Here is a 14,897-nt window from a genome sequence, read left to right as displayed (position 1 = left end):
AAGGAGCAATTCAATAAGTTTTCTATGTCGTCAATTCCGTACAATAAGATTGTAGTGTTTCGATGGATACTAGGTAAATTATTTATTGTATTATTTCGGGGAATCTGAATAAAAGGAGCAATTCAATAAAAAATGTTCAGTGTGTTCAAATTGTTGACCACATTTACAGGATGGATTGTCAGAAATATGACGTTAGATTGCTACAAGACAGACGCAGTTTAGAACGAATGATTTGGTTTACGCGGGATCAAAACGAAAATGTTTCTGGTGGTATTGGATCTTGAGCCATGAGTTTCAAATTGAAAATATTTAGAGATATTGAATTTTTGTGTTTGCACTTAATTTGTTCCATTTTCTAATTGATGATGGTATGAAAGAATTATAGAAGATATTTGTTTTACATTTACATTCGGGTAGGCTTGTTTTACGGGGATTATAATCATGAAGATAGGATTGGGAAAGGCCGTTTATAATTTTATAAATGAATTTTAGTTTATGTCTTCTGCGTCTCTCTTTTAGCGTAATAAAACCGTTTTCTTCATATAACAGCCTATGGCTGGTACGCCTTACAGCGCCACATATGGACCAAAGTGCATCCAGTTGTAGGTAAACAATTGACAGATTTGCTGGTTTTTTCTATAATGTCGTTAATATGTTTGTTTCATTTGCAATTTTGTTGAAATGTCAAGCCTAAATGTTTGTGATGTGGGACCTCCTTGACAGGAACATTATTTAGAGTAAGGGTAGGTAAAATGGGATTTTGTTTGGTTGTCAGTGCTAGTGTTTCGGTCTTTTGTGGGTTGAAGGATACCAGCCATGTTTTAGCCCATGAGTTAATTTCATCCATGTCACTGTTTAGTATATTTGCGCATTGGGTCGGGTCATCAATTTTCAGATAAAGGGAAGTGTCGTCAGCAAAGAGTCGAACATTTGATGTAATATTATTCACAACGTCATTTATATAAATGAGAAAAAAGAGGGAACCGAGATCAGAGCCCTGTGGCACACCCGAGGGAATGGTTTTGGGGGAGGAGGAGACACCCCCAGTAACAGCCGATTGTTTTCTTCCCTCTAAATAGCTGTGAAACCATTGAAGGATGTCTCCCCGTATCCCCGCAGTTTCAAGCTTGTGACAAGAGTCCAGCATGTCAGACCCTGTCAAAAGCTTTACTGATGTCACAGAACACTGGTCTCGTGCTTAATGGTCGAGAGCGAGACATTAAGTAATATATTGTAACAACAAGAGGGCCGTAGGCCCAAGTGATTATACAATATATTACGCAATGTCTTAAGCTCGAGACCATTAAACGACTTAAAATACAGACACTCCGCACGTGCTTTTACAGTGAAATACGTCACGCGAGTCCAATATTTCATTAGTATAAATAATGTACGATTGGCAAGTTGCCCGTACGATTATTTGAAATAATGGTACGCTAACATCAAAGGGTGGCGTCACATCTGTATTTTAAGATAACATATGACAAATATGTTTATTAACCTATAGTTCAATTCATGCATATCATTACAGTCCTCCCTTCTGTTTTTCTCACAATATTTCATAAACAATTTAATTTGCGTTTCAAATAAACTCATACCATTGCTAATATACTGACTGACAAAGGAGAATAATTAAAGGCCATAATGTTTTTTTTTTAGCACAAATCCCCCATCCATATTACTACACAAGTAAAATATAACAATTAATTGTACAAAAGAGAATACATAGAAGACACAAATTTACAAATATGATTAAATAGTTCAGTTTACAATTATAAGATTTTACAGATTATTTCAATGACGTTTAAATTCAGTTTTAAGATTGTTCTTAACTATTGCATAGCTTGGTCTCCTTTTTGTTTTATCTGAAGGCTTGTTCAATAATGTTAGGCCACTATATGGGATTACGCTTTGTACAATTTAAGTAACGATTCTCGGGATTTCAAGAAGATTTAGTGGGATTAAGCACTAGTGTAATGTTTACACAACCATTGGTTCAGCACAGGATACGAGTGGCTTTATTTAGAAATAACTGTAACGGGTTGGATATATATATAAGGAATGGGGAGCAGCCAGTAATGAGTTGCAATAGCTGAGTAACCATTTGAATCAGTATGGGAGATATAACAAAAATGTATAATGTATATCAAACATTTCAAAAAAAATTTAGCGAATGAAAAATCATAACATGTATCCAAAATACCATAAAACTACGAAATTCAAGAGATTTTGTTTATCGCTACGCATTATTTCCATTGAAACCTGCGAATAAATCAAATGCCAAGGTCACGGAAGCAGGATGCAAGTTCAAGACCAATCCACTGATTCATTTCGAAACGAATAATACGCAATAAACTCATTTTAATCCATCTCTCTACGACGGTCTGACCATGTGCAGACATTGTTACAACGTACGAAACTCTCCCTATTGATATTATGACCGTTAGTTCGATCTGTCAACAATTTTCCGTTTCGAAGCGTATTTGCTTACACCGTAAGTGCCCGTAACGGAAATGTGCACTGCGCGGGGGCAAGTAAAGCAGGTTTCCTCCATATGTCACAGGTGGACAGATTGATGTGTGGAGGCACAAAAATGTAGTGGAAGGTCGCCTCAGAGGTCATACGTGCGGTTTTTAACCCGATGATGTCAGACATTTGATTAACCAATCAGCGTTGATGCTTCTAGTAGGTTACACACAGTTCAGAGCACCTCACGCCAAAACCTCTCGCCGTAGCAGACCGTTTAATTGGTTAAATCCTCGCATCATCCAGAACGCATTCGAATAAAAACATATAGTATTGTGACATGTTACATCTACATGTCCTTTAACAACCCAGATGGGCCAAATGTTTAGCTGTAGACTACAAATTCCAAAGACACCAGTGAAAAGTTGGCCTGGCAAGAATAAGATGGCTTTAGTAAACTATGAGTTTATTTATAATAATAATTTGATACATTTGAAAAGTACACATGCACACCAGCAGGTTTAGCTGCTCAGTGGTGCTAGAATAACATTTTCCTAAATAGAATACAACAAATGAATGAAATCAACAAATAGTAACGTAATATGGGATTAATATAAGCGCATGTTTAAATAACATGACAGATTATTAACAACATGTTTAAGTTCAGATTTAAGATTTCTCTAATATATTGCATATTTTGAGCTACACCTTTTTATATGAAAGTTTGTTCAATAATGTCGGAGCAGTATGTGAGAAGACTCCTTGACCAAATTGTGTAGCTACTCTTGGGATTTCGAGAAGAATTTGTAAGACTGCATTGAGTCTTTAAGATATTTTGGAGCTATTTTACAGTTCAAGAAAAGATAAGTTAGAAATTCGGAATTTAACCGGAAGCTAATGTATGTCTTTAAGCAATGGTCAGGCTATTGGTTCGGACCGCCGCTTTATTTTGAATTAATTGTAACGGTTGGATAAATAAGGAAGGGGGTACAGCAAGTAAATACAATAATAGACTAACAATTTGTGTAAGCATGCTAAACTAAACAAGAATACAACAAACAATTTATAACGTACCTCAAAAGTTACAAAATAATTAAAATATGAAAAAATTAAAATATGAAAACAATTAACCATTCACCTCGTCATAGGTTGAATTAAATATGTCAATGTTATCGTTAGATGTTCGATTTGAACGAAATTTAGCTGCTCAGTGGTGCTACAATAACATTTTCCTAAACATAATACAACAATAGCTCACATCTGCATTAAATGTACACAAATAAATAAAATCAACAAATAGTACCGTAATATAGGATTAATATAAGCGCATGTTTAAATAATATGACAAATTATTAACAGCATGTTTAAGTTCAGATTTAAGATTTCTCTAACATATTGCATAGTTTGAGCTACACCTTTTTATATGAAAGTTTGTTCAATAATGTCGGAGCAGTATGTGAGAAGACTCTTTGACCAAATTGTGTAGCTACTCTTGGGATTTCGAGAAGAATTTGTAAGACTGAATTGAGTCTTTAATATATTTTGGAGCTATTTTACAGTTCAAGAAAGGATAAGTTAGAAATTCGGAATTTAACCGGAAGCCAATATTATATGTCTTTAAGCATGGTGTTATATTTATCAGGCTATTTGTTCGGACCGCTTTATTTTTAAATAATTGTAACGGTTGAATAAAGAAGGAAGGAAGTACAGCAAGTAATTACAATAATAGACTAACAATTTGTGTAAGCATGCTAAACTAAACCAGAATACAACAAACAATTTAGAACGTACCTCAAAAATTACAAAATAATTAAAATATGAAACCAATTAAGCATTCACCTGGTCATAGGTTGAATTAGATATGTCAATGTCGTCGTTAGATGGTCGATTTGAACGAAATTTAGAGAAGAACGCAATATTCTTACCGAGACGGACACCGCCACTTTCTGACTCAGGAACAAGTTCTTCTGTTAAACCAGAATCCCTATTCCTACGTTTGTAATAACAAATTCCCACAACAACACCAGCAACAACTAAAACCAAAATTATAGGAACAACAATGGATGCTGTTTTTCCAGGCGTTGATGAACCATTCAGCTTGCTCTTTGACATACCTGCTTTAGTAAGGGTTATTTCTGTAACTGTTGATGTCGAAGGAACGTAAGTGTTCGTTGATTGACTTCCTTTAGTAGAAGTTGTTTTACTTGATGGTATAGTAATTGTTGATGTCCGGGGAACGTAAGTACCTGATAAATAAAACACCTGTTATTTAAAAGCATGCCAAATATTAACTTATCAATGCCGGCTAATGTAACCCAAATGCAAAACAAGTAAGGTGAGGTTGTGATATTCACTTATCACACTATGACGTTGCATTAAAGTGAGTTATGTTAAAATTTAGTATTGTAGAGAATAGAAGAAGACATAATTACCATTGCAGACTACACCGGCATCCTGATTATGATGACAATTACGAGGAGAAAACCCACTATTTGTACAGTCTCTAATGTCCATTTCTGTTCCTATACAACCAACATCATCCAACCATATTGGACCTGTTCCGCGGCCAAAGATTTGCGCGCTTAAAACGGCAGTCCCCGTTGCAAAGCCAAGTTGCCTGCAGACGACAGACGCATCATCGTTTGACCAAGAATTATCACAGACTGTTCCCCACTGATTTGGACCTTCTAGATAAACTTCTACTCTTCCAGAATTGTTTTCACCTCCGGCTAGTCGAACTTTGGTCAGTTCTGTAAGAAGAATAGTAATAAGTTTTAAGGGTTTTTAAAACATTTTTGAAGAACGCATCACCTGACTCAATATGCCATATTCGACTTTCTCAAATTATATTTTCGAATTTCCAGTGGGAGCAGATTAGTAGGACGTTAACCCCCATTCCATTTCAACTATTCGATTTTTTGTATACGCTAACGGTAACTTCTAAAGGGTCCACAACCATGGTATTACATACTTTTACAGTATTTGCGTAGGTGGATCGACCATTTAATTGGACAGTTTCGGTGCAACGGTAGACTATTAGTATTGTTTTTAAAATCAGAAAACAATTGTGACATCTAGATGATGCAGAAGGTAAAAACGAGATTTTTCGTACAATGAAGGGCCATAATCCAAGAAGTTACGGTTCGATATCCGTGAATATCGAATGGAACCGAGATATGTGGGATAAAACATACATTTGAAGTTTCATCAAAATTGGATAAAAATGTGACCTCTAGAGTGTCCACAAGCTAAAAACATGATTTTTCGCACAAACAGGGGCCATAATCCATGACATGACTGTCCGATACATACCAATATCGAAAAGAAACAAGATCCTTGGGATATAAACCAAATCGGATCAAAATTGTGACCTGCAGAGTGTCCACAAACAAATTGTGGGCGGGTGGGACATGGGCCACGACAATATAAGTCGTCGAGAGAATGACCCCTATCAGCGTCTACGTCATTTTATTCTAGAGTTATACCATAGCCATTCCGACAAATTATATATAAACACGTCTTTAATTTCTTCAAGGACAATTCAATACTAACAACACTGCAAAGTGGTTTCCTACCAGGTGATTCTACTATCTTCCAATTAATAGATCTAAATCATTTTTTTTTGTTAAGCCATTGATCATAACAAATATACCAGGATCGTCTTTTGTGACATAAGCAAGGCTTTTGACAGAGTCTGGCATTCTGGACTCAAGCTGGATACTGCTGGGGTTCGAGGAGGGTTATTATTATGGTTCAAGAATTATTTAGATAATCGACAGCAATGCGTCGTAATACATGGAACCTCCTCGAACTCCAGGGGAATCCCCGCTGGTGTCCCACTGGGCAGTGTATTGGGACCACTGTTATTTTTATTATAACGACATTGTGGATGATATACAATCAAACATTGGACTATTTGCAGATGTCACCTCTCTCTACTTAGAAATAGATGATCCAGAGGTATGCGCAGTTACCCTAAATAAAGACCTACAAAAAATCAATGCATGGTCGGAAACGTGGCTAGTGACATTTAACCCCCTAAAGACAGAAACCCTAACCCTCCCGACTAAACACAATATTGTGAAACCACCCCTCTTAATGAAATCAATTAGAATAAAGGAAGTAATTGAACACAAACATCTTGGACTTACTTTTCAAACCAATTGTGAATGGAACAGCCACATTGATAGTATAATTAGTAAAGTATCTAAATTAGAAAACTGCCTACGCTCCTTGAAATATCGCTTAAACAGAAAATTACTAAATACGTTGTGTTCTTCAGTCATTCTGCCGCACTTTAACTATGCCGATGTTATCTGGGACGGGTGCACTGACTACTTATCTAATAATCTCGAATCCCTTCAGCTTGATGCACTACGCACTATTTGTGGGGCGGTTAAAGGTACTAGCCACGCTTCCCTCTACGCGGAAACTGGGCTTATTCCACTCAAAGAACGGCGAAATCGACACAAATTAAAATTACTATACAGAATTATAAACAACCTGACCCCTCCCTATCTTAAGAATCTCATAAATCTGGAACCAACAAATACATATTCATTTCGAAACGAAGATAAAATTAAAGAAATTCGATGTCGTACTGAAATATTTTCTAAATCATTTATTCCATCCAGCATAAGAGAGTGGAATAAACTCAGCCTCCCTGCTAGAAACTCAAGAACTCTTAAAATATTCTCCGACCATCTCTCCAAATCAGATATAAAAATTCCATCTTTTTACTACAACGGCCAGCGGAAACTCCAGATAATCCATTGTAAACTTAGACTCCGATGTTCTGACCTACAGGGCCATAAATACCTCAGACATGTTGCTGACAGCCCCGCATGCCTCTGTGGTCACATTTTTGAAGATCCTCATCACTACCTCTTGCAATGCTCCTTACATTCAAATGCTCGAAAGGAAACCATCGACAAATTACAACACGATCATAAAAACATTAACTATCTCTTGTTCGGGTCCACAAAACACAGTACAGATGTAAACAACAATATTTTTAATCAAGTCCACAAGTTTATTGACATGTCAAACAGATTTTAATCTTGCCTTTTAATTGTTTTAATTTACAATATTAGTTTTAAATTTATGTGATGATGTAACATATAATATATATTGTACATTGCCATCCGTCTCTTGATATATGTATTTACATATATTTATGTATGTGTTTGCCATTTTAACTGTGTATATACACCCATTTTGTTCCTTTGTTTTAATATTATGTATGTATATTATTTAGAGAGAGGGGTTTTACATAGGCTAAGCCTGTTCCCCAATCTCATTCAGACAAACTGAATAAAATATTGTTTATAAAAAAAAAATTCCGACAAGGTTCGAAAGCATGAAACATATGCACTATAAGAAGATGATCTTTTTCTCCGAATCTCCATGTCTTTCCGACACGCGACAGAGGGTGTATTTTTGGAGGAATGACCAGTCGAAAGTCACATTATTATGACAGTCAATTAACTAATAGAATTACTGGTTTACATATACTTCTTCCTAACTTGCCATATGACTTATGCAACTCCCTTTGAAACAAAATGGTGCCTAGAAAAGGACTAAAGAAACCCAGCCAAACAGAAGTTATTGGTCTTTTTGAGGACAGTAAGTAGTCGTCAAAAGAATTTGTATATAATTTTACTTCAATAATTCTTACAGAGAGACATAATTTGCTAGGCCAATTCCAACCCATCTCAACCATGTGCCTAGGTTACAACGTTGAACGTGGATAAAGAGGGTATCAAAGACATGTTTTTTCTGACTTAAGCACTTGTGATTTTTGCAATAATCCATAAAACTATTGAGTTAGAAAAAAGCTTTGACATTAGTTGGTGAAATTATATTGTTTAGGTTCTGATGATGAAATGATGACAGATTCTAAAGATATTAAACAGAGTGATTCATTTCCAGAGTTCCGTGATGATTGAAAGGAAGCAAGTGACGGAGGATAAAAACTTTCTTGGAGACAAACATAATGAAAATATTAAATTAGATAATTTAGAAAGACTAATGTATCGGAAGCCGACAACCTTAACACAGGCATAATTGTGGATGAAGTGATAAAACATTTCAGCCACTACGTTGATCTCCTGATCTAGATAAGTCAGAAAAAAAACAAAGAAAGTATGAGGAATAATAAACCCAAACCTGAGAAATGGAATATGAGTGTGACAAAGGAAATAAGACTGATTTGAAAAGATCATTGGAATGGAAGACTGGGATGCTATTTCTGACGAGGAGAACAGAATCATATGTACACCGTTGGGGGATTTAAACTCATAAGATTAACGGAAGACCTTTATTGCATTGCATCTCTTGTGGCATTAGTTAAAAAGAAGCAAAAAGATATCAATTACTGAAACTATCGCTATAATTTGAAATTAAGTAATTGGAATAATAGCAAAGTTTGTAAGGCATTTGCCAGTGGTGACTGGTTAAATCGAACAGAAGCATCTACCACCACCTTGAATAAAGACTCAGTTAGATCTGGTCCTATGCAGAAATCGTTCGAAGAATCAGTGGAACTAGGCTGACTTACTCCAAAGAGATGTTTTGAAACTGAACCTGTCAATCTTTCTTTCACGAAAGGATCAATGCGATGTTTGTATCGTGGCTAAACACTGCAGTATCCCCGAAGAAGATCACCAAAAAGCATCTTGCTGCTAAATATCATGCTAGAACGGGAAAGAGCACGCAGCTGCATATGGACAATTGACAACACAGGAAACTCTACTCTGTCCCAAGAAACAAACCTCATGTACATATAACTTTACAATCCACAACATGACCGTCCACAATGGTTAATGTCTGGTGCATGTGGGATGGGACAGATGGTGATCTATCCAGTGAAACACTTGCATTCATTCAGTACAACCATTTTAATTTCTTTATTGAATCTAATAAAAACAAGACCAAAGAACTCATTTTCTGGTCTGATGGTTTGTCAATTGTCAAAAATATTTGGTTACTGGCCATACTACCATTGGGTGTGATTCAATGCACAGTGTTATTGATAGAAATGTCCGAAGTGACATTTTCTTCCAAGAGATTTATTGCTGACAATGCCGACACCCAAAAAAGTCCCCCGAACTTAAATTGTCCAGCAGCAATCGTCTGATAGCTTTAGGACGACGAGTGTTAGTAATATAATAAAAGTATCAGCTAGACATAAGAAAATATCATTTCAAATTATATTTCGGTTGGTAATAAACCATTTTCGGCAAGTTACGAAACCAGTATCTTAAGGACAAGTTTCCTAATCAGCAAAAAAGACGTCAGTACGATTTCAAAATCAGAGAGGCACTTTAATCAAATCATTCTAGAAAACGATTTACTAAATGGATCAAAGCAATGTTTTGTGAACGTTATGTTGACACATTAGTGATTTATTCATCACAATTCCAAAACATTACGAGAAGTTTTAGAGTCTGTACACAGTCTATACATCAGTTTCTGGTTTGTCCACCTCGAGTGTCAATAACAGCAGCGCAGAGTCTGTACATGGAGTGGACCAGACGATTGATGAATGCCATTGGTACCTGGAACCACACTCTCAGAAAAGCCTGGCGCAATCCATCGGCTGTGTTTGGTCTCGGTACGACGTTATTAAGTCTCCTCTGAATTTCATCCCAAGGATGTTCAATCGGGTATAAGTCCGGACTAAGGGCTGATCAATGCATACCGTTGACACCGTTCTGCTGCATAAAGTCCCCAGTAACTCTGGCGATGTGGACACGGGCGTTGTCATGCTGGAAAACTTTGTTTCGATGACGTGCGAAATGTGTTATGACGTGGGGTCTGGATGTAGCGCACTGCTGTGATGCCACCTCCTTTCCCTGTACCAAGATTTTGGAACACCACAGGACCCACTCTCTGGTTCAGGCCGATTCCACCCCAACCATTATGCCTGGACCTCCCCATTAGTCTCGTTCCATGACACATTGGTCAGAATAACGCTGGCCACGTCAATGCCATATTCTGGTCCTGTCATCTGCAGTTGATACGCAATACCGACTCTCATCTGTGAACAAAACAGTTCTCCATTGCCTGTGTCGCCAGTTCTGATGTTGTTGGGCAAACTGTTGGCGTTCACGTCGATGGCGAGGGGTGAGGATCGATCCACGGTAAGGTCTACGGCAATGGATGTTCTCTCTGGTGAGACGTCGGCGCACCGTATCGGTACCGATGGGTCTTCCGTATGTTCCCACTGTCCGACGTGCTTTCTCAGATGTCTGTGTGAAGGGATTCTGCACGTGCTGTCGCACACCATGGCGGTCTTGTCGCCTCGTGGTAACCCTTCGTCTACCAGTTCGGGGGCGATCATCCGTGGTGTTTGTGGCCCGAAAGCGTTGCTGAAGCCTGTAGATGGTCCGAACATTGACCTGGAAGTTATTGGCAAAGGCTTGGGCAGTGTGGCCAGCGTCGAGTCTTCCAAGCGCCTGGTTCCTCTGGGCTGTCGTGAGTCGTGGCATTCTGCTAACGTTGTAGTGTGAATGAATCAACCAGGCATGGGGGTGCATTTTATAGGACTGGTCCCGGTGAACAGCACGTGCAGCATGAGTTACATGAAAAGTCAGGTTGCGTTTTTGAGAACATTTCCTGGGTTCAATTCTGTGTTTGGGCAGGAGCCTTATTGCTCAGGTAAAGTTGGAGATGTGGTCACAAATTAGATTAAACATTTGGGAAGTTTTATGCAATGAGTCTATTCAGAGTAACATACCAACCTGGCGTTTCTTTTGCTGTTTAGTATACATAAAAGGATTTCTTACCATATAGTGTTCGAAACGGATAAAGCATATTTATGTGTTTGAATAATAGCTCTGCCCTAATGCTCTGCTCCGACTGGTCTAATGAAGACGAGATTCTGCATAGGACTGGTTACGTCTTAGACCACTAAAATCGACGTTATGTAGTACGTGTTTGTAAATAAATATACTTTAGATACAGAATGCGAAAATATTGTTTTATAAAATAGATTAAGTATCCATGAGGGGTTAAACGCCATGATTAATATCTTTATTTGTTTAAAGCCCGTGCTCTTTACATGTTAAATATATTCTGCAATGGTACTTACTGATTGGCGAATTATAGCACTGTACAGCTACGGATCCATAATATGGGCAGCTGTATACCCAGCGATAAGAAATGTTAAAACCATTATTCCGGCACATAGTAATTGCGGTTTCGTTACCACGGCAATAAAGTCCCGTAAACCAGTAATGACTGCTAATTCTGTATCTGGCACCAGACACCATAATACCATCCACGTGGCCAGTTTCCTTGCAAATCACTTTGCTAATGTTTGGATCGTTGGTGTAGCCACACAATGCTCCCCACTGTCCATCATAACTCATTTCCAGTCTTCCTCGACTTGAGTCGTTATCACCAGCTAAACGATACTGAATGCCTGTAAAATGCACAAAATCCCTATTATATATTAATAATACAAAACTGGCCATAGTGATAGCTCTATAGTTATATCCGCGTTATTGGAATAAGGATATGCAAATAACGATTAGGAATCGGAGACGGACTGAGCACCGGTGGATTGATATGGAATGAATTTTTAAATAACTCAATAGTAGTGTAAGCAAAGGCAAGACCAACCCCCCCCCCCCCCCACACACACATTATTTCATCGAAATGGGGCCCGGAGAAGTCAGCACCTTGTATTTTCTTTTAAAAATTGGCATAATTCTATAAACATTATTCTAAGCTTAATTTACTGGTAAGATTGTTGTAATGTTGTAATACAAGCCTCCAATGACAGATGGTAATTGAAAAGTAAAGGAACTGAGCAACGGTGGATTGATATGAAATGAAATTATAAATAATTCAATAGCAATGTAACGAAAATTACAATAACAAGCTGAACCCTTTGAAACGGGTTAGGACCTACAATATATTATATTAACATTATTTACCGTTAACTGTATAGTAACACAGGACTCCAGCTCTTGGTGAATAATAATCACACCAGTTATTAGATGTAGATGTAGTAGAGTGAATACACGCATCAAAAGATTTTTCTGAACCAGTACACTTAATGTCTGTCATCAGAATAGGTCTGGTATGGCGCGTGTTGAGGCTTGGCTTATAAGGTACACCACCTTTGAAACCTAACTGCTTACATGCTACAGTAGCTGCCTTATTGTCAAATCCTGCTGAACAAACATCTCCCCATACACCGTTAAGTTGTACCTTTAAGTAACCCGAAATACCCCTAGTTGTATCCTTCTGAAGCTCCAATTTAAACCCTACAATAATAATGGTCATATAAATGCATATTACCAAGATCCGCATGGATGGTATACCTGTACATGTTGAACAGATATTCTACGTATCGGCGGATACGATCCAGAACACAGCCCCCCCCCCACCAAACAAGCTTACCCGTTGACCCCCGCATCCATTCACTAGATTTGATATTTGTCGTTTATTGCTTGCAATGTGTGTAGTTTGTATCGTGTCCGAACGATTGTCTTATCGGTTTTGTTTGCGTTCAGTGCAGTTCTCCTGCATTTACTACTACAGTCTTTTCAGTCACTTTTATCTTAGCAGTAACACTGCCTTATTCCAAAGATAATTAATTAGACATCATCCCCTCTGTCAGAACGCCCTATAAATGCATTTTCAGAACAAAACGCTTTGCTTAAAAATTCACCCCCCCCCCCCGCCCCCCACAAACACTTCGCGAAGACGATGGAATTCAAAGTTTGAAGTAATTTTATATAATGTTACAAAATAAAAAAACGCCTAGTTTTTGCATCGAGTTAAAACACATTCGATGGTCATCTACGAATTCCATAATTTCTTAAGTTATGTTTTACAATTATATTGCAGGTGTTTTGGCTGTATATTTTCTTCCATCTGAATGTAAGGGCATAATAGTTTAATCTGCGTTCAGTTATAAAACACTAATCAACCCTTAAGAATGAGAATTATATTTTATAAAACCTCAAACTCTAATCACTGATAGGGTGTACTGATCGATAAAATTTCCATATCAACCTTTTTGTTTGTCTTTTTAGAAACTGTCGAAAACACACCCAAATTTTGTCTTTGGAGTTAAGGTAGTTTTTGGTTTTCACGCTTCGTTATTTTGAAATTATATGGACATTAATCATCTGAGTAACATAAGACCTTTACCCATATGTACACACATAAATAAAACTATTTTTACTTTTGGTAAATTCTAATCTCACTACTCAAATTACACAATAATACAGAAAATTCTCGGAAACTCACCATTATCAACTATAGGTGTTTGACTACAAATCACTGAAGCATATCGTCCACTGGTACACGTTCCAGTATATGTTTGTTTACAGTGAGAAAAGTTTTCTTGTGTAGCAGAACATGTCACATTAACGACACCTATAGGACTTGATCTTCCGAAGCTAGATCCTGCTATTTTCACACCATGGGTGACATTCAGAGATCTACACACAACCTGTGCTGCGATTTGATCGAAACCATCATCACAAACAGTTACCCACCGATTACCATAATATACTTCAACCGCGCCCATATTACTATTCATACCTAGGTTTAGTCGAACTGTAATTAATTTAAACATAAATAGTCAAACTAATTAATAGTACATGTATATTCTACTATGGAAATATTTATATAAGTTTGCTTTATGATTAAAAAGATAGTATATAAGATTTTTAATTCACTGAAATAATTGGTCTCATTGAAAAGATATAGTAAGCGTATTTGACATTTAAAAGCCATTTCTTGCCAAGCTTTAAAACACAGCTAAGCTAAGCAGTAATTGTCTTAATTAATAAACTATTGTAAAAAGACTATCTTCAAAATAACAGTTATAATAGGGTAACACTCACCTTTATCTACACAATAAACAGAAGCATCATAAGCATGATGTTTGCATGTCGCATATCTATAGGAATTACTATCTATAACTTCGCTACTGAATCCAGCATGCGGACATTTATGTAATTCGGTTTCCGTTCCTTTACATCGAAGTTTACTTAGCCATATTGGCCCAGTACCCTGTCCATAATGAGCATTAGAAATAGCATAACCATCGGAGAAACCAAGTTGACGACACATAACACCAGCTTCTCTGTTATCCCAGTAATAGTCACAAACTGTTCCCCAAACACCACCTACACTGATTTCTACTCTGCCATTCAGATTGCTGGTTCCATTTGCTAGTCGGTACTGAATTCCTGAATATGAAACCAAACTGATTATCCAATACGTCTTTATGCCATTCATAGGAACAACAGATATGAGTTTATCGACCCGTCAACACTCGGTCATTTCGAAACTAACTTCTGCTATATCTTTATTGCACCAATGCGCTTGAACTCTGAGGCTTAGCTGTAGGGGAAACCCGATAACCCAGGAACATCTAGAATTTCTGCAATACTTATTGACGA

The 14,897-nt window shown here is 37.3% G+C and overlaps 1 protein-coding gene across 1 annotated transcript in view; it reads right to left on the bottom strand.

Moving 5' to 3' along the window:
- Positions 1 to 1,557: 1,557 nt before the first annotated feature.
- LOC130010436 (deleted in malignant brain tumors 1 protein-like) overlaps positions 1,558 to 14,897 on the bottom strand; it is a 58,552-nt gene continuing 45,212 nt past the window's right edge. The window contains exons 28-33 of the mRNA XM_050546794.2: positions 14,337 to 14,684; positions 13,735 to 14,046; positions 12,411 to 12,743; positions 11,561 to 11,893; positions 4,899 to 5,216; positions 1,558 to 4,712 (exon numbers count right to left, since the gene is read on the bottom strand). Coding sequence (XP_050402751.2) covers positions 4,294 to 4,712; positions 4,899 to 5,216; positions 11,561 to 11,893; positions 12,411 to 12,743; positions 13,735 to 14,046; positions 14,337 to 14,684 — 2,063 coding nt within the window. The 3' untranslated portion in view covers positions 1,558 to 4,293. The remainder of the gene's footprint in view (positions 4,713 to 4,898; positions 5,217 to 11,560; positions 11,894 to 12,410; positions 12,744 to 13,734; positions 14,047 to 14,336; positions 14,685 to 14,897) is intronic.

Source organism: Patella vulgata, chromosome 4, assembly GCF_932274485.2.
Source record: "Patella vulgata chromosome 4, xgPatVulg1.2, whole genome shotgun sequence".
Lineage (NCBI taxonomy): Eukaryota > Metazoa > Mollusca > Gastropoda > Patellidae > Patella > Patella vulgata.
This window is presented reverse-complemented; position numbering and strand designations above follow the sequence as displayed.